Genomic DNA, 19,790 nt, shown 5'->3' with positions numbered 1-19,790 from the left:
GAATGAGAATTGACTGCCCCTGGGCAGTCCTAAGCAAAGCTTTAGCTGTAATTGATACACCTAAAATGGAAGGAAGTCACAGGAAGTGACAAAAGGAATGGTCTTTAAAAATGCCAAGAACTTCCTATGAAGAGGTCTTTTGCCTTCAACTTGACCTTGGAGGAGCTATGGGTGAGGACCTTGGACTGCTTCTATTTTTCCCTTAGAACTATCACTTGGGGTGAGTAAAAATGGCTGATTCCTTTCCTTGGCTTTCCTGGAGGTACTAGCCTCTGGAGGGGCCCCACCTCTGGGAGGAGGCCTCTTGACTAAAACCTTTGTTAATTAACCCTTAGGCCCTCTGCCTGGGGTTTCTGGAGCCCTGCTGGATTAAAGCCAGGGCTTGAACAATAGTCTAACTCATTAAACTAGATTCTTACTCTGTCCACTTTTTCATTTCTCTACTTTCACACTTTCCCTCCATTTTATAAATAAATTGCTAAAAAATTCATTTTGGAATTAAATTCCTGGAAACCCTATTCTTAAATAATCTAGTCCAACCTGTTATATTAACCCTTACACTGTCTTCTTTTGTATTCCTAGCACTTTAGCACAGAGCATGACACATAGAAGATGCTTAATGACTACCTGAAGAAAGATTTATATAGCAAAAATATTTCTAGCAACACTTTATCAAATGACTGGGAATAAACTGGGTGTCTCAATCAGAAAATAGCTGAACAAATTGTGATATATGAATAAGAGAATATAATCAAACTATAACAAATAAATATAATTTGAGAAAACTGGGAAAATTTGTATGAACTGATGCTAAAAGAAGTTAACAGAACTTGAAGAACCAGTTTCATGATGACAAGGCTATCTCCATAATTTAAGGAAAATAACTTGAGAAAGACAATATGGCTCTTATCAACGCAGTGAATAAACACAAATTGAGAAGACTAATGAACCTACTTCTTTGGAGAGAGGTGATAGACTAGAAATACAATGATCATGGACAATGTATTTATTTTGCTTTGTGTGGCTAGATAATCATTTATTATAAGGCTTCTGTTGGGGTTGGGGATACATGGAGTTAGCATCTCTATTGTTGCAAAATTGAGACACAGAAAAAGAAAAGAACATAAAAAAAAACATTTTTAAAATACACAGATAAAAACAAAAATGTTGCCCAGAGCACTGGATGATTAAGTCTTCTGATTCCTTGCTCATTCCTTTATACCAAGGCTCATGATAAGATGTTTAGTTCAGAATTTAATTTTCAGCAAAATTAGTAAAATGGCAGAATGAAAATATATTTTATTTTCCTGTATTCCTCACAGTACTTCAGCACAGGAAGATTCTGATGCCTTTAAGACATAAAAACACACTTTAGGAAGGAAACATTTTTGCACTTACCAACTCCAGAAGGGCAGTTTTTAGTTCCTCCACAAATACCTATATAAATTAATCCCTTCTCACTATAAGCAACAGAGTAGCCAGAATCATTCTTTAAAGAGTTCAAATCGAATAGATGACCTGTAAGAAAAGGGAAAATTTTTGTCTGTGAAATAAGAAACAGGCATTTTGAAAGACTAGAAATCACAATATTTTCAGGGATGATTTTTATTCTTCCAACACCATTATACTGTTGCCATCAGTGTTAAACCTTACAATGTACCAACACTCTTCTACTGAAAAGCCACCACAAAACTGAAAAGCTAGTTGACAATTTGGATATCCTTGTCTAGGTTTTACCATTTATTTCTTGAATTTTTAACTAGATACCTTGATATTTCCCTGGAGGCCAGTGATTCAAAATATTTTCTTTCTCCTACTGCTGTTCAATAAACACAACCTGGAGTTATGTCACTTATTCCCAAATGTGTAACCCTAAAGCCTGTGTTTCTTGATGGGCTCAGTTTCTTTAGACTGTAGTCACGAACAGCAGGCTTGTATTAGCTTTGTTCCCTTTTGAGAATGTCCGTGGTTCCCTTTTCCCTCAGCTCAGACTCAAGAAATCTGTGTCCCACATTCAGGAGCTTACTGAGGCAGCTCTCCCAATATAGCAACAGTTGAAGGAAAGAGCTAAGCCTGAACAAATAGGCCTGGGTCATTACACCATTTACTTGTATGCCAGCTGCTTCTTCTAAGTGTAAATACTCAGTGAAAGATTTAAGCATAAAAATATAGGGATATAGTCAAAGCAAACTAGCAATCCCTCTTCCTCTACTCTTTAAAGGTATCCACAAAATCCCTGTGAATATTTACCTGTAGCAGGATTGGTGACTTGACAGTTGTCCTGCATATTGCTCTTTAAAGGACATGCCGCTGAGGTTTGCCACGAGAAAGTATACTCACATTCTTCCACTGCACTTATAAACATAGGCCTAGAATCCTAAAGGCAAAGTAAAGAGAGTCCAGCTTTATAGGGAGCTGTAACACTACCAACTTATATCAAATTGCTCTGAACACATCAAAAACTTTCTCAATGGCTCTATGGAAAAAGGGGTAGTATATTATGGTTACAGAATTGGAGAAGAATTAGTTCCTAAAACAGAAGAATCAAACTCTAGGGTTGAACTACTTTTCTTGGAAGAAGCTATGCAAGCTTAAAAAAACAAGCCATAAAACACAGCTTCCAGAATGGCAGTTTCCAAGTAGTTATCAATCAAGCAACAAATATTTACTTGTCTCTTATGTACCAGACTGTGGTGCCTAAAGATGTTGAGAGGGCCAAGCAATTATCAAAAGGCATTGTGTCCTATGATCTGACAGATGTCAAAAAAAAAAGTCTATTACTACTAATAACAACAATAATGACAGCTAACACAAAGAATGATTTAAGAGTCACAAAAGTACTTAAGGAATATTATCTCATTTTATGCTGACAGTCTTCTGAGGAGTGCGCCACTATTATTCCTATGTTACAGATGAGGAGACAGCATGAACAAGTGATTTATTCGCTCAGGGTTGCATAGGTAATAAAGGTCTTGAAGTGCATTCGAATTTAGGTCTTCCTGACTCCCAAATCATTTTTCTTACTTTCATTTGTATAGTGCTTTAACCTTTTCAAAGTATACTGAAATTACCACAGAACCATAAAAGGTACTCTTTCACAGTAACCCTTAATTTGGAGGTCAAATTCCTATTGACCCTATATATTCTTTCCATATATCTCATTAGACCCTACTCTACACAACCTCCTGCATGTGTACTTTCATCTCTCCTTGTCTCTCTCCGTCTCTTTTAATCTTCAGACTCCATATTGACCACAGGGTAGAGAAATCAGCAACAAACTTCAGGGCTTCTAGCTGCCTGGGGCTTCATGATTCAGGGCCTCCGCATAGCTCAGTCTTCCAGAACGCCAGGTCTATTACTTCTCAAGAACAAAAATCAGTTGCCTACTATAGATTCTTTGCCCTGATGGTCAAGAAGTTAGTCCAGCCTGGCATAGCTCCCGGATCCCTGGCTACAGCCTCATAAAAAAAAATAAAAAATGTTCGTTTAAGCCTATAGGCATAGCACTGCCCCCCAATCTGTAAGGCCTTAAAAAATCTGACTTCTCCAAATACAAATCAGCAGCCAAATGGAGAAGCCAATTATGGAGATGAATGAAAGGAATGACAGAGAATCACTGTAGGGGTGGATTCTATAATGAAGATGATCAAATAATTTTAAAACATACCAAGTAGATATTTTTTGAACCAGAGAAATCTTTGTCACTGATAACAACATTCTATGTCTTTTGCCATCTTGGAGGTATGATAAGCTAGCAAGGTCACAGAGTGGATAGTGTGCTGAATTCAGATCTTGCCTCAAAACATGTACTACTTGCCTACTTATTCATTTGCTCTGTCTTGGCTTCAGTTTCCTTCTATAAAACAGAAATAACAGCATCTACCTAACCAGATCATGGGAATCAAAAGATATGTATAAAGCTCTCAAAAGGTGCTCCTATCCCATCAACAAAGAGTTATTCATTTGCAGCACTTTAGAAATTCCCATCTGCAATAATTACAAGAGGATCTAATTTGAGACTATTCGCAGTGTTGGTACTTACTACATGACTCTCACTGCATGTCAGAAGGACTGTCGTCATCTTCCTACGGATCTTGTCTGGGCACAGGTCTCCATTGACGTACGTCAGAATGGCGGTACCATCGTTGCTCCACTGAGGACCGTCACTCACCCTGCCCAGGGTTGTGTATTTAGAATTCTCCACCAAACAGACAGCTGCATCAGGAGGGCATGATCCTGAAACACAAATCAGAGTGGCCTTTCCCGTTTTCCTTGACATCATACAGCAGTATAATAAAGCAATAAGATATCCAGAGACATAACCAAGAACAATGAACACACACCTACAAAAAATATTTTATTCCTCCTTTTACCTTAGTAATTGGAAGATTACCAGGTTTTGCGACTACTGGTACTACTACTACCACCCATCTCCACACATTCATGTCTATAAAGCAGTATATAAACATTGAACCTTCGATATAAGTTAAGTTTGAGCCTTAGTTTTTATCTAGCAGTGACAACACATTTAAGGTCAATATAAGGAACTGTGTCTTCAAACAGTAATTATTTTCTTTTCCTTCTATTAACTGGCCGAACCTACCAATCACTGCAAGAAACAAGTTCCTCGGTTTTATAAGTTTCACACTCCCTCATTGTTGTCTAACCTAACCTAATAATGAAGATAATGAAGACAATCAATTCCTGACAACTCATGACCAAATAGTAACGCTTCTCTCTCACCAATGCCAGCTTGTGGGGCAAGGGACTTGCAGATGTTGATGAAGTAACGCTCTGGTGCCCCAGTTCTTGTAATTGCTTCCCAGTTGTCAGTATATCGTGATAGAGGGGAAAGATCAAAGGAGTTTCCTTCTTGATCTCTAAATTAAAGGAATGAAGTCCAGTTCAGCCACAATTCAGTGTTGCATCCACCATATGCTAAATCAAATATTAGCATTTCACCTTAACACTATACACATCCGTCAGTACCAGCAACAATATCGCGTTGATGTCTCAAAATCTCATAATTATTTCATGATGACAAGTATTCAAAAATGACTGGGAGGGAAGCACATGACCATTTCAATCTTGGCTAGAAAAATATACCCAACATCTGTTATTGCCTCTCAAAGTTATTCAAGAGGTATGATGACATACATACTTTATGTGCCTATATGAACACTTCAATGACCACAAATGACGGGAATAATGTATCTAACTGACTGGACCACACCTGACAATGGCTCTCAGCCTAATCATTGATTATCTGATAGCTGATGTGTGACCATTACTTTGGAATAAGAATAAATTTAAGTATGATTTTAGCTGTTGATCCAGAAGGGTAAAAGTATAAATGAACTTACCTGAATGAACATTCAATGGACTCAAAAGGTGGGCAGGCATATTGGGTTCGCCACTCAAATAAGTAAGAACAATCTAAAGTTTCCTTCAAGAACACTGGCTGAAGATTAAAAACAAATATATATGAACTATGAATATGTAAAACTAGGTGCAGTCATTTTAAAATATGGACTTTAAAAATGAGATTATGCTCATCAAAAATCTAAAGATCGGCTGAATTCTAATATGATTTGCATTTGTTTATACATTTCAAATTAAATTCAACAATAATTCAAAATAAAGAAAAATAAGGAAATAATGATTTATCACAAACAAGGAAATGGTAGATTATTAATGAAAAACTATTTTTATAAGGGTGTTTTCTCAGTCCTCTATAATAGAAACATACTCCCTGGATAACATCCTGGAAGTCTCTCACTATGTCAAATACACTAACCTTCTGAGTGGTGCGATCACAATAAAAAAATATGGTTGTAGATCTTTGATATACTTTATGGCATGTATCCCCACCAGTGTAGTTAATCTTTATTAATCCATTTTCATAAGTCAGCTTCTGAGTAAGTAAACCTATTTTAAGAGAGATCAGAAGAACAGAGAAAAATAAAACACATTAGATACAATATCTAGCCTATCCTTACAGCCTTTTTTAAGCCAGCCTTTTCTAAAAGTATTAACAATCATTGCAAATTACTTTTATATAGTGCTTTAAGGTTGACAATGTACTTTTCATACATTAAAGCATCAGCCTTTCAGATGGTCCCATAGCTATTAAGAGTCAGAAATGAGGTTTGAATATAGAGCTTCCTGAGTCCAAAAACAGTGCTTTCCACTATACCATGCTATCTTTCCCGACTGCAACTATATTGGTCATCAAAGAGTTCTATAGTCATAAGGGCCAAACAAAGCAAATGAAGTCAATGCTCTCCACTTAATAGTTTTAAAGAGTGATCACAAAAACACTGGTCCTCCAACTCTTGGTTCTTTAGCTAAACACCACTCCTACTTTTTTTTAAACTAGTTCTTAAACTCATTATCAACAAGCAATCTACTGCCCCAGTGAAGGTACTAGATCTGATGCCACAGCACCAGATAAACAACATGCCCAAATCATTCTAGACTCAACTCTACTTGTTATTGCTACAGGCAACAGTCTCCATAGTTCAGCATATGTTGAACTACCTAACTAGTCGGAAGAAAAGCCAGTACCTTTAATTGTTAACAATGAATGAAAATAAAACAAAATTACTATACGATACCATCAAATAAGATACAAGGTGTCTAGCACATAGTTGGTACTGCAGAAACACTTATTCCCTTCCCCTCCCCTCATAATAAATAAATTAGGATGTCAGAAAAACATGGAAAGATTTCTGTGAGTAAGACAATAGCAATAATACCTATCATCATTAAAATGAAGACAAATAATATAAAAGGCAACCATAAAGAAATCTATTTGAAATAATCTTGGTATCAGAACAGATGATGAACTGTATTTCCTTGCTTTTGATAGAGAAGTAGAGGATGGTGGGGTCAGAATGCTGCCTACATCAGTTTTGTTGATTGCTTTCACACAATATGTTTTGATGCTGAGAAACTACTGCTGTATACACAAATACATCACAAAATCTAAAAGTCACCAATAAAACTTTAAAGAAAATAGAAATCTAGCTCTTTCAATGTTTTTGTAGATGAGAAAAATCAAATGAAATTCACGAAAGAACAAGTATAAGGTCATTTATCCAACGCAAAATGCAACTTTGTATTATTCCTCAAGTTCTCTGTTTAACAGTACCCTGAGAAGCAAATGCACACTACCTGCAATTTTCTGGAAACCTGGAGTCGCTTTCTTTTCTTGACATGATGATACTTTCTTAGAGCTGTCTCCAGATTTACACACATTGGAGGACAAGCTCCCACAGACGCGGAAGTAATAGCTATATTCACCCGCAGTTACTACTGTGTCATTTACAGCAAGGGCCTTCAGGTTGTAAATGTGTCCATGCCTTGGATCTTTCACTTCACAGTTGTCTCCTTTGAGGTCACATACAGGAAAAGAAATTTAAGTGAAATAGCAAAGAGGAAAATACTTAACATTCATACTTATGCACGATGTCTCCTTTATGTCTTAAAAACTCAATAAAAAGAACATGCAGTGCTTTACAAAAGGGATTTCATATTATTTCATCTTTATAAAAATTAAACATCAATTTTAGAGAAAAGCAGTTTGAGTTCTACAATGAATTAAATTTTCTCTAAGTTCCTGTTTGAAAATTCTGTGTCTCAAAGATTCTTCATATTAGAGAAGTGAGAAATAATTAACTTAGGGACAATATAATGCAACTCAGTATATTTGTAAAGATTACTACAAAATTCTGGATCAAGAGAAAAGAAAACATATGGGTGTAAAATGCTATTAGATCTCACCTTCTGCTTTTCGAATAGGACAAGCTTCTATGGTTCTCCAAAGAAATACATATTCACAATCTTCCTTACGCTGAAATACTGGTGATCCCTGAAACATAAGCAGACAACTCATTTTGGTACAAATTGGTCTTTTTATATTTTTCACAGGCAGTCAACCATAAAATGGTGGCTTCAAACAAGTAACCTGCAAAGCATTAATCAAAAGACCTGAGATTTAACTACTACAAAATTAGCTTGGGCACAAATACATGGCTGTTCTTCAAAACCTAGAAGTCAGTGCTTGGTCTTTCTTGGTAAACTAAAAGTCAATTATTTTCCCTACCTGTAGTCTTAAGTCCATTAAAAAAAAAATCTTCTATGTTAAGTCCTTTCTACTGAGTTTCTAAAAAGGTTTTTTTTTAATGCAGAAAGATAAAATAAATATATAGAAATATGATCAAGAATAAGATAAAGAATTTATCCAGAAACTTACAGGTGTCTGATCACATTCAAATATGATACGTGTGGAGTAATGTTGATTTTCACATTTATCACCATTCACATAAACAATACTCAAGGATCCATTAGCAGCAGTTTGAGGACTAATCTGTACAACACCTAGGTTTCTACCTATGTCACCAGATTTTACACAAGATCCCACTGCACTGCCTGGAATAATAAGAAAGAATAGCATTCAGTAAGGTGCTTTTTAAAATCCTAAATCAAATGTTTTTAAAACCACTTAATTCAAGGCTATAAGAAGGCATAAATAAAAAGATAAAAAGAAATTCACCATGACATCCAGGAATATAAGGTAAAGGATTGCACACATTTAAGTAGAAAGTTCTTTTTTTCCCTTCTGTTGAAGTATCAAGTGCAATCCAAGGTTCTCTTGTTTTGCTCAGGCCACTTAGATCATATTCATTGCCAGCAAGGTCTGAAAAAACATTTGAATTATATTCCAGAATGCACCTTCTTAACAAATTAAAGAATATTCTCATGTATTTATGATTTTTATTTAAATTAGGCTTTCAGAATTAAAGCAAACTCATAAGAAGCTATTTTGAAAAAGAATCTTTGGTTTAGAGTTGTATGAGCTTAAAGTCCATCAAAAACTTAATCCCTCAGTGAGGCTCTCAGAGACCCCACATAGGTTACATAGATAGGAAGCAAGAGATGATGGAGAAACAATCATCCTTTGCTTTTAGTGTGCCAGGGTTTAGCATGTACACAGATCATACAATAGGGTCACATAAAATCTTAGATTTACAAAAGGAAGGATATAGTTCCTGTCACTCTAGCATCTTAAATGTTTTACTGCATATTTCTGAGATGAAAAGAGATTGGGTAAACTAAAACTTTAACAAGTTACTTTTCAGAGATTTGAACATATCCTCTGAACATACAAAATTCTTTTTAGTTTTCTAATATTTCTAGCCTAGGTGTTGTGTAGTCATGTCTGTCTTTTTATCTGGAGATGCTGCTACATTAGTAATAATGATTAAAGCACAATTATGGCATGAAAAAAAAACAGTATAGAACCAATGGTGTTTCTATATTTCTCATTCTTTGGTTTGTAGCTTAAGTCACAAAACTTTAAAATGATTTGGATGCTGCTTAACTTCCACTGTATACAATGTCTACACTACTCTTTATGTATGAGATCTTTTATCACTATTTTATAATTTTATGTCTAAAAACTATACTATATAGACTCCAACTAGTCTAGTGAGCCACAACCCTATCTTGTTCTTTTTATGTTCCAAATATATGGAGTCTTGTATCTTTCATATAAGCTTTTACTAATGACAATGACTGCCTTGCCCCATGAAATTTAATTTAAAAAAATTTTTAAAGTCTATTTTAGTTGGTATTGTGTAAATATGTCAAATAAGTATTGATACCATGGTGATTCTAAACACTACTGTTTATGAAACTTCCTACATTTTCTCCTTCTAGACGTTTCTCCAATCGAGATCAGACCTTAAAATACATCTTCATGCCAATAATAAATAGGTATGCACAAACCATTAAAAGATGTTAGCAGGTAATTCCTTTATCTTGACAAACAGCAAAACTTCAGTGAAAACTACTAATGTACATAGGGGTTAACATGCTGTACTTGGCTTTCTTCAAAAATGAAACACACATCTACATATTTCTATTTCCCTGACTTCAAGAACTTACCTGTAACTTGGCAATCTACTGGAGAAGGGATACAGGCTAAAGCTGTTTCAAACTCAAAGAAAGTATCATAGATCCCTAATTTAGAATTGACATCTTGACGAAGGAATTTGGGTTTTCCTGGATAGACATCATCATTACATATAAAACGTATGATGAAAGCATCTGAAGCACCTGTCATAAAGAAAAGCCAAATTTCTGAGAAACAGAAGCAAGTGGTTATATAAACATAAGTTATTAAAAAACAATGGAACCCCTTTAGAACACTGATGCAGGAGAATGAGACTAACCTTCCAAGTTATTCCAATACTGTTATTAATCATGGTTCAGAGGGATATGACTTTTGATAAATTACATAAAAATACAGCATATTATGACTAGTTTCAACTATAAACAAATTTTCCATCAGCATTCTGAATTACAAAATTTAAAATTTCTAATGAAAATATTTTAAAGTTCTTTGACTTAAACTTGATACATAATAGCTAAAAATAAATAACATTTAAAGAACTTTTTGATCTACAAAGTGATTTGCATGTAGTATCTCATTTGTTGCTCACAATAGACCTGTGAGGGAGGTGTAATTACCATTCCTATTTTACAAATAGAGAAACTAAGGCTGCAAAATTAAGTGACTAGGCCAGAGTCATAATGTCTAGGTAGGATTGGAACTATGGTCTTTCTGATTCTAAGTCTAGTTAACACTTTATCCATTACAATAAACTATATCTACATAAACAGAGGGCAGTGAAAAAAATCAAACTCCTCATGGCAGGGAGAAGGGGGATGAAAATGTTAAATGATTATGTGAAAAGTGAGGGAGATGAAGTAGGAAATTATAGTTATAAAAATGTAATTGAGACCAAATGATTGATTGACTCAAAATAACTTGTAACTAATACTCAAGGAAGTCTTATAAGAATTTGATAACTAGACCAATTAACAACAACAACAAATTCATGTTTTGTTTTCCTAGGGTTTTATTTTGTTTTGTTTTTTGACTCCAGGGAAACAAGTCATTCCATGAGCCTCAGTAGCTTTTAAAGGTATTATTTGTTAATAATTCAAAGCTGTCACAAAGAGAAAGTGATATGCATTGGGATAAGAATGGAAGAACAGAGGTTCAGAATATAAGCATGGATCCTACCAATTATATCTGAAAAATGCTCTGAAATAGAGTATCAAAGAAAATATAAAAAGGCATCATGGAGTAACTTTCAGAGCTCCGTTAGTCAAATTAAAAGCTTATACCAAATCCAAATATTTGAGAAAGCTAGGAAATCCAAAAATCTTAATTTCCCTCATTTCTTCAAACATGTCTTCAGACTAATTTCAAATAAGTGGAGATTGAAGGGTGTAGGAGAATTTTGTTCTCATAAGAGAAAAGATTCTAATAGAAGGGATTGTAGATAGAGACTCAACCTAGAAAGTTAGAACTGACTGAATAGAAATAATAGCTTTTGACAAGAAATTTGGCCATTTGACAAATTGTGAGGTTCCATTTCACAATACTTAAAGCTCTGAGTTTAACCAGGCTTTCCTAGTTAAAAACACTGAGGCAATATCTAGAACTATTAAAAGAAGACATGAGAAGAAATACAGTGGAATGAAGAGCTGGCCTCATTCTCAGAGAGACCTCCTTCTAATCTAATCCAACTTGTGTGACACTAGAGAAGTTAGGAAGGTTCTAATTTGCAGAGCATGTGCTGGTTTGCCTTGGTAAAAACAAGTTATTCAGCAGGTGGTCCCTATACCAATGAAATCACAAGTAAAAAAAAAAAGAATTTGTGATTCTCAATTTTATTGACCATCAGGTAACTAGAATAATTCAGAAGCAATGTTCTCAAGTGACAAGAACACAGTCCTGATAAAGATGCCCTAATTCAGAATGACTACCATTCATGTCCTAATACGGAACAGAGCAGTGATGGTGAACCTTTTAAAGACAGTGTGCTAGGCCCCACCCCACAGAATGAGTGTTGTGACTGCACTTCCCAGAGACTGCACCCCCCCATGGAGTGCCTGGTATGCCCTCCCCTCCCCATATCCCAATGGGCTTCAGGGTGGTGGTCTTCATTTGAGGTTGATTGTACTATATTCTCTACTACATTGGACAATGAATCTAAATTATAGCTATTGCCTTTCTCACATAAGTTTATTTGGCCAAACTCCCCTTTGCCACGTAGAATGTTGGCTTCAAGTCTGAATTTGAATCCTTGGTTATTCTTTCAGTTACTAAAACTTGCATTCTATTCCTCTTTTCAAATTCAACTGTCATGTCACTTCCATTACTTTGAATAGGATTATTATTTTCAAATGTAATGTCAGCTTCATTTTCAGTAAATTTTGTATTATCTAAATCAGTCATTGCAGGATGGAAAGTTTCAGCTTCAGGATTCAGATTAGATGTTGTTTCTAAGGATATCTGTGCCATATAGCTATCTGAAGAATTAACTGAGTTTTGTGGGATGTTATTATACTAATCTGTGAATGATCTCAAAGTATTTACATCTTTAGTAACAGTGACCTGTAAGGAATTGAAATTTTGTTTCTCTGTAAATCTAACTTTTTCTGACATTTTCTTATACAAAATTCACTCCCTGTGCCCAATCTGCACTGAAAAAAGTTCTCCAAAACTATTTTGACTTGATTTGTACTTTGTTCCTGTGTAGTTATTATACAGCCTTTCTCTAAGTCTCTTATCTCTGTTACTATTTAAGAAATGATGTCCTTAACTTCTGCATCAAGCCGTTTTACTTGTCTCTGCATGTCTCCTGATTTATTGCATTTGCCATCACTCACAACTTGTTCTAAATTTTCACCATTTCTTAACTGTTCACTCTTAATTTTAACAGCAGTCTCTTTTTCACTATTGCTTCTATCTCCATGTACCAAACTACATACATTATAAGCCTGGCTTCATATTTCTTTCCTAACCATGTCTGAATATTTAGGTTTGTCTCCTGATTTAATAGCATTTCTCATTTCTTGTAGATCTGTTGTCTGTTGAGTAGATTTCAGGGTACAATGCTGACAGCAAGTGGGGTTTTGCTTTTTGTATCTAGCTTGTGTACCTTTGTTGTTATTTACTTCATATTTCTTTTTCAGAAAACGGTCTTTGATCAGGTGTCCTGTCTTATGGCAGAAAAAATATTGTCTAGTCTCTCTCTGCACTGTTTTTGGCTTATAAGTAGGTTTTGTGTATGTCCTAACAGTATTCACCTTCTTGATTTCCTCAATCTCCTTGTCTCTTAAATTTTTCTGTCACCTCTAATTTTTCCTTTAAATCCAGAATCTGTTTATTTTGCTCTGAATAATTTTCATGGAAGTAAGTCGCCATTTCACATAATTCAATCAAACTCACTGTGTCATACTTTGGACAATGTCTGAAAAAGTTTTTCAAGTGAGGAGTGCAACCTTTCAAAAACTGTCTCCTCACATGATTTATAGACTCATCAGTATTTGCCTCTAAACCCATTATTGATTCAGCCATTTCAGAGAGATGATCTATAAATGAAGCTGGATGTCCCCCTTTATGTTGCATTAGTTTGTCAAATCTTGCCCATGCATTAGACTTTGAACAACAGAACTTAATAGCTTGGGGCAAGTCTTCCCTACATTTCCTTAAGTAGGTCATGCTGGTGGGATTAGCAAAATCAAGGTCTTCCCTTTGCTCCTCTGTGGGCCAACTAGTCAGGTTGTTTTCTGAACTAGTCTTTTCAATGAATTGGTGATGATCATGGGGGCTAAACAGTTCTGACAAGAGAAATTCCACATCTTGAAAATCTAGATCAAAAATTCGGAAAGCACATTTGAGTTCTTTCTGAGTCTTATAGGGCTGATTGATAAATTTTCGAACCTTACTCCCCTCTTCTTCCCTTCAGCTTCCCTTTCCCTTATTCTTCTTTTGGTTTTCCAAATCAGTCAAGGTGAGTTAATGTTGTCTCAAATGAAAATAATTTTTCTCTTCTTTATCTAAGTAAGGGTTTATTTGGGGAAGACAGTAAAAGATGGAGGAGGATAGAGGTAAGAGTGTTGGAGGTTTCCCTAATTCTATAATTAACCTTAGATTGGAGGGTATTGAGAGAAATGGTTGATAGGTCTAGTATTTCAATCACTTTCACCAACAGAGCACATCACAGAGATATATGGACTATTGTCCTTCTTCTTCTGCCTTTAAAGTCACCAAGCCACCTCCAGCTTGATTATCCCAAGTCCCAGAGATAAACCTAATTTCTTCCTTCCCTGATTCAAAGGCAACCAGAAAATCAATCAGGACCCTGATTCAAAGGTAAACCACATCAGCCAGGACCACCAGAACTCAGCTAGCAGTTGATTTGGCTCCAAACTGTCTTTTCCGGTAACATTCCAAAATCAGAATCTTCATTTGATTAACAGATTACCACTCAGCCACTGCTTCTGTCCTTTTGCAAGCCTTATAACTTCTCTCTTTTCCACAGTGGATGGTAGGTGAAGTGAGGAATGTCCTCAGCGAGAGTAAAGAGGGGCAGGGGAGTGGCCAGAGGGCTCTACTCCCCTCCAGCTCTGGCACCTGCGAGTTGCCCACCTTAGTCCCTGTGTGGTCCCATTGGGCTGCTGCACAGAGGAGCAGGATGTGTGGAAGAAAAAGGTCAAAAGGCATGGTAGAGAGGAGTAGAGGTGCAGCTCCACCCAAGTCCCTCTCTCTGCCTTTCTAGTAATGAATGTTGGAGGGGAGGTAGGGGCCAGCTGCGTGCCCACAGAGAGTACTCTGTGTGCCATGTTTGCACCCATACCATAGGTTTGTCATCACTGGAATAGAGTATTCCTCCTGGTTTCCAAATATGCACTGCAACATTACAATTCCATTCTGTCCACCTAACTTTCATCATATTATTCAGTTTCTAAAGAGGAAGTAATATAACAATATGCCCTAACAGAACTGCTACATCATTGTACCTCTAAAGCAACAAGAAAAAAGAAGATATGAGCTATTAAAAGTTTTTGAGATGGAAAGGTATTATCTACATTTTCTACTTGGGTAGGAAAATATTAAAACAACTATTTTCTTTTAGTTCATCAACAGAGAAAACAAGCTATATGTCACCCTTTTAGGTTAAGTATCTATCAATATCCTAGGTCTAGTCCCTTATAACAGCTAAGAACAAAAAACAAAACAAAACACAAAGGCTTTGAAAAGGAGAAACACTGACTACAAGTCAAAAGTGAAAAGATTAAGGGAGGGATGAGGAGAGGAGGAATTGGAAATGCAAAACAATGCATTCAGATTTAATAAAAACAAATTCTATAGCTTTAAAAAAAATTGTCATAATTTTTACCAGGTACATTTTCTTTCAAGAATGCCAAAAAAAAAAGAGGCCTATGAGATATATTCAAACAGGGTTTGTCCAAAGTGTAAACAAGGCTTATATGATCATTGTTCACTTCTTCGGTGATAGTGGTGCATTCAGCTTTCAAACTCACCTGTAAATGTAGAAAGGGCTCCTTTGTAGGTAAGTGTTATAAAACCTTCTGTGGTTAAGTGAAGGCTTTTCTCAGCTCCTACTCGCCTTTCTGGTTTCAGATTATTTAGGTCCTCTGATTTAATTTCTCCTTCACATCCAGTAGCCTCCTTCCCTTCTATGTTCCCACAGGCAGGTAGTGTTCCACAGATATTAAACTAGAAAGAGGGATACAATTTATAAAAACAACATCCTGATTTTACAAACAAAACATCTTTCCAGGGAAAAAAAAAGTCCTCTGAGTTAATGATTCTGTATTTGTTAGTACTGACAGTTGGAGATTTTAAACTTTTTTTATCTCACTCATTTTCCCAATATTTGACAATTATTTCACCAATAACTTGTACTCCAGAGAGAAGGAGATAGAGAAAAAGTGGTTTTGAAATTTCAGACTTCTGCATGAGCACACTGCCACCTACAAATAGGGGCATCTTAAGGATCTCATCATTTTAGGAAATTGCTCCTCCACTTGGACTCTATAATTGATATCTTCCATGATAACAGCAAATGGTTCTGGCTGTATTCCTAACTCTACAATGCTCTAGAAACCCCCTCACACTGGAAACTTCACTTCCTCCTCAGATTTCACATATTGGAAGTATCCTCAGCCCCTGTGGTCAGTTTCCTTTTGACTGGATTCCTCCTAATACCACCATTTTAAGGAGGAGGCCCCCACAATTGTCTATTCTATGTTCCTAACTCCCTTGGATTTTCTCTACCATGTCTGAGAAACCTCTTCACACTAGACATTCACTCCAGCCCTAGGCTTCACACAACAGAGGTATTTTCTCTCTCTATAGCCCTTTCTTGGGGGGTGGGGGTGGTTAAGACTCCTTCCACAACCTCCATTTAAAGCAGGAGGGAAGCAATGTCTTCATTCCTTTCCAAGTTGCACAGGACACTCCCTGATTCTCACCACAATGCTAGGTATCTTCTCCTCTTCCCCCCATCTTATCTCCTAATTTTTCATCTCTCTTTTATATATTATCTTCTCCTATAGCTCTATATTATCTTCTCCTATAGCTCTTTAAGGTCAGAGTTTTGCCTTTCTGCTTGTTTGTATTTCCAGAGGTTAGCAAAATGCTTGTTACACAATAGGCACTTAACAAATGTTTATTTCTTGACTTGTATCTTTTAAGAAAAGATCAACAGGAACTAAATTATCAAACAAAATCACAATCATTTCCATGTCTTGCATAAGAGTTCCTTGTGCCTTCCTTTTCAATGGTGGTTGAAAAATGATATGAAAAGATATTTTTATAGGTGTTAAACATTGCATATAATTTCAGATTTTTTTCCACCACATTGTTTAGTTTTGCCAATTTTTTTTCTCTTCTTGCTATTTCTTTTTTTTTTTCTTTAAAAAATATTTGTCATAGGAGATGACCATCTTAGAAGACTTAAAGAGGAAGGATATAAAAGATAAAATTGAGGGTATATAAAACAAAAGGTAGCAATACATTTTATTTTTTAAAATAAACCTATTAGTTCAACCAAAAGAAGGGGAGAAGAAACAAATTTGTTGAAGTTCTTTTCTTTTCTTAACAAATTACGAACCTTTAAGCATACTGGACTAAGACACAGGTTCTTAACCCAGAATTCATGGACAGATTTTAAGGGATCTGTAAATTTTTTAGAAACTATTTTGATTACCATATTTCAAAAATAATTAGTATTATGATCCTATGTGTTTTGTTGTAAGCATTTTAAAAAATATTCTGAGATAGAATTCACATAAAGAGGTCTTTTCTGATTGAACCAAGAGGTTCACCACACAAAATAAGTTAAGAACTAGCGTAAGGAGTCACTGGTACTCTATCCTAAAACTTGAGTTTCTCAAAAAAAACCACATTCTGGAACCTTAATCCAGAACATTCTTGCCAGCATGTAAATCTGCATTTGTATCTATCCCATGCTTCTCTGACTCCATCTATTGACAGCCAAGGTATAGTCATATTATCCTTGCATCTCAAAATTTCTCCATTTGTTAAACTGTCTGGGACACAGCCCTAATCCCTTAAGAAGCCTTTCTTTTTGACATCTACAAAAGCTTTAGCTAGAGGCCCCAGAAGGACCACCCCTTAGGCTGTCACTATTTTCACAAACTCATTATAAGCTCTTTATCTTTTTCACTTGGTATAGCAATGGCATTATTAATTTTTCCTTCAAGTTTTTATGAAACCATCTTATCAAATAAGAAAAGTTCATTGATTTTCAAACAGAAACTTCTTTCTTCTGGCCATCTGGTTTTGGTAGTAGTATTAAAAACATAAAACTCAAAGAAGTCCAACTGTGGGTGGTTCTTTTTCCACTTTTAATTAAATGCCGGTTTCCAATGGAAATATAAATAAACCTTGATCCTTTTCTCCAGTTATAACATCATGTGCATACATTTGGGAAGTATATTCAAGAGATCCTAAGGCACATAATAAACCAGGGTGTTTCCTTCTTCTCCTTAATTGAGTAACATAACCACTGTTTCCTTTGGACTCTACAGTTTCTCAATAACAGAACCAGATCACACAGAAATGTGCTAAAAGAAAGACAAACTTTGTAAGTGAAAGATATAAAATGAAAGTCTGGGTCTCCATATCTTGCCCAGAGTGGAAGTAAAATACCACTGATAGGCCCACTCCTACTACTAATCAGCATAGTAGTCTTGATCTCTTCCATTCTAATTCACTCCTCTTTAGGCACTACTCCCAAGGCTCACCATACTGATGCCAGCCTTAGTTTGACAACTGGAAGGGTTTAGTCTACCTTGGCTCGGAATTTCTGAACTCAATTGAATGAGCCTCCCTCATAGCCCAGGTAAAATGGTTCTTTCTAAAGCAGAACATTACTTTCCTCATAAAAACATAGCCAAAATGCCAATTCTTTTATTTTCCCTCTCTTGATTCCACTTTCTCCCTGCTGATAAAGTTATCATTCTAATAGGCAAAGATATCTTTGTCAAAGGAATTATAATAGCAGCTATTTCTAGGAAGTTGTACAACCAAATGTATATAGCACTGGACCTGGAGTCACAAAGACCTGAGTTCATATTCAAAGGGCTAGAAAACTGTGAATACCCTTTGACCCAGCAATACTCCTTGTAGGTCTGTGTCCCAAAGAAATAAAAGGAAATGGAAAAAAGATCTTATTCGTACAAAATATTTATAGCAGCTCTTTTTGTGGTGGCAAAAAATTGGAAATTGAGGGAGTGCTCACCAATTGTAGAAAAGCTAAACAAGTTATGATATATGATTGGGATAAAATATTATTGTGCTATAAGAAATAATGTACAGGATATCAGAAAAACCTAGAAATATTTATATGAACTGATGCAAAGTGGAATAGGACAAGGAGAACATTTTGCATTATAACAGCAATAATACACGATAAGCAAGTATGAACGGAACTAGCTATTCTGATCAAGGCAAAGATCCAAGACAATTCCAAAGGATTCATGATAAAAAGTCCTGTTCAACTCCAGATAGAGAACTGATGAACTCTGAGTACAGATTGAAGTATACTCTTCACTTTCTTTACTTTTTCTTGGTTAGTGTCTGTGTGTGTGTGTGTGTGTGTGTGTGTGTTTTCTTTGGTAATATGGATAATATGGAAATGTGTTTCACATGACTTCATTCATATGTATGATTGATATATTGTTTGCTTTTCTCAAGGAGAAAAGAGGTAGGAGTAGTTGGAATTCACATTTTTTAAAAATTAATATTAATATTTAAATGTAGTTGGGAAACATTTAGTAAAAATTTTTTTAAATTTGAAAAATAACAACAAACCCACAAAAAAGACCACCTCAAGTTCAAATCTAACTTCAGACATATCACTTAGCCATAAAATAGGCATAATAACGGGCACCTACCTCTCAGAGTTGTTCTGAGTCATTAAATAAGATATTTGTAAAGTGTTTGCAAACATAAAATCTCAAATTAATGCTAGCCATCATCATCTGAAAATAATTCAGTCATTCACAATCAAATTAAATTTTGGCATAACTTACCACAAAACTCTTTCCAGCACCAGAGACTACATATCCAGTAGGTTTAGTTAATGGATCAAAATTAAACACAAATCCACTATTTGGATCCTTTATAGAGCAGGCCTAAAAAAGGTAGAGGGGGAGAAAGAGGAAGGTACACACATGTATATAAAAATTCCATAGAAGCAAAATCTTATTAAAGAATTATGTACCAACATGTTATAAAATTGTCTATTTTATCACAACTTGAAATAATATGGGAAGTGCAAAGGATATATTATGTAGGAAAAGTTGGTTCTTTAATTAAAAATTAGTCATAAGTGGTTTTTCAAATTTTTTAAATAAATCACATCTTAATA

The 19,790-nt window shown here is 35.5% G+C and overlaps 1 protein-coding gene across 1 annotated transcript in view; it reads right to left on the bottom strand.

Annotated features, from left to right (window-relative positions):
* IGF2R (insulin like growth factor 2 receptor) overlaps positions 1 to 19,790 on the bottom strand; it is a 144,434-nt gene that overhangs the window by 29,516 nt on the left and 95,128 nt on the right. Inside the window, exons 21-33 of the mRNA XM_001371399.4 lie at positions 19,453 to 19,554; positions 15,412 to 15,607; positions 9,952 to 10,122; positions 8,558 to 8,701; positions 8,258 to 8,433; positions 7,786 to 7,873; positions 7,177 to 7,392; positions 5,798 to 5,928; positions 5,364 to 5,461; positions 4,744 to 4,880; positions 4,043 to 4,236; positions 2,251 to 2,377; positions 1,399 to 1,518 (exon numbers count right to left, since the gene is read on the bottom strand). Of these exons, the coding sequence (XP_001371436.1) occupies positions 1,399 to 1,518; positions 2,251 to 2,377; positions 4,043 to 4,236; positions 4,744 to 4,880; positions 5,364 to 5,461; positions 5,798 to 5,928; positions 7,177 to 7,392; positions 7,786 to 7,873; positions 8,258 to 8,433; positions 8,558 to 8,701; positions 9,952 to 10,122; positions 15,412 to 15,607; positions 19,453 to 19,554 (1,900 nt within the window). The remainder of the gene's footprint in view (positions 1 to 1,398; positions 1,519 to 2,250; positions 2,378 to 4,042; positions 4,237 to 4,743; positions 4,881 to 5,363; positions 5,462 to 5,797; positions 5,929 to 7,176; positions 7,393 to 7,785; positions 7,874 to 8,257; positions 8,434 to 8,557; positions 8,702 to 9,951; positions 10,123 to 15,411; positions 15,608 to 19,452; positions 19,555 to 19,790) is intronic.

The sequence above is a fragment of the Monodelphis domestica genome, chromosome 2 (assembly GCF_027887165.1).
Source record: "Monodelphis domestica isolate mMonDom1 chromosome 2, mMonDom1.pri, whole genome shotgun sequence".
Lineage (NCBI taxonomy): Eukaryota > Metazoa > Chordata > Mammalia > Didelphimorphia > Didelphidae > Monodelphis > Monodelphis domestica.
Note: the sequence above shows the minus strand (reverse complement) of the source record. Positions and strands in the feature narration are given on the sequence as shown.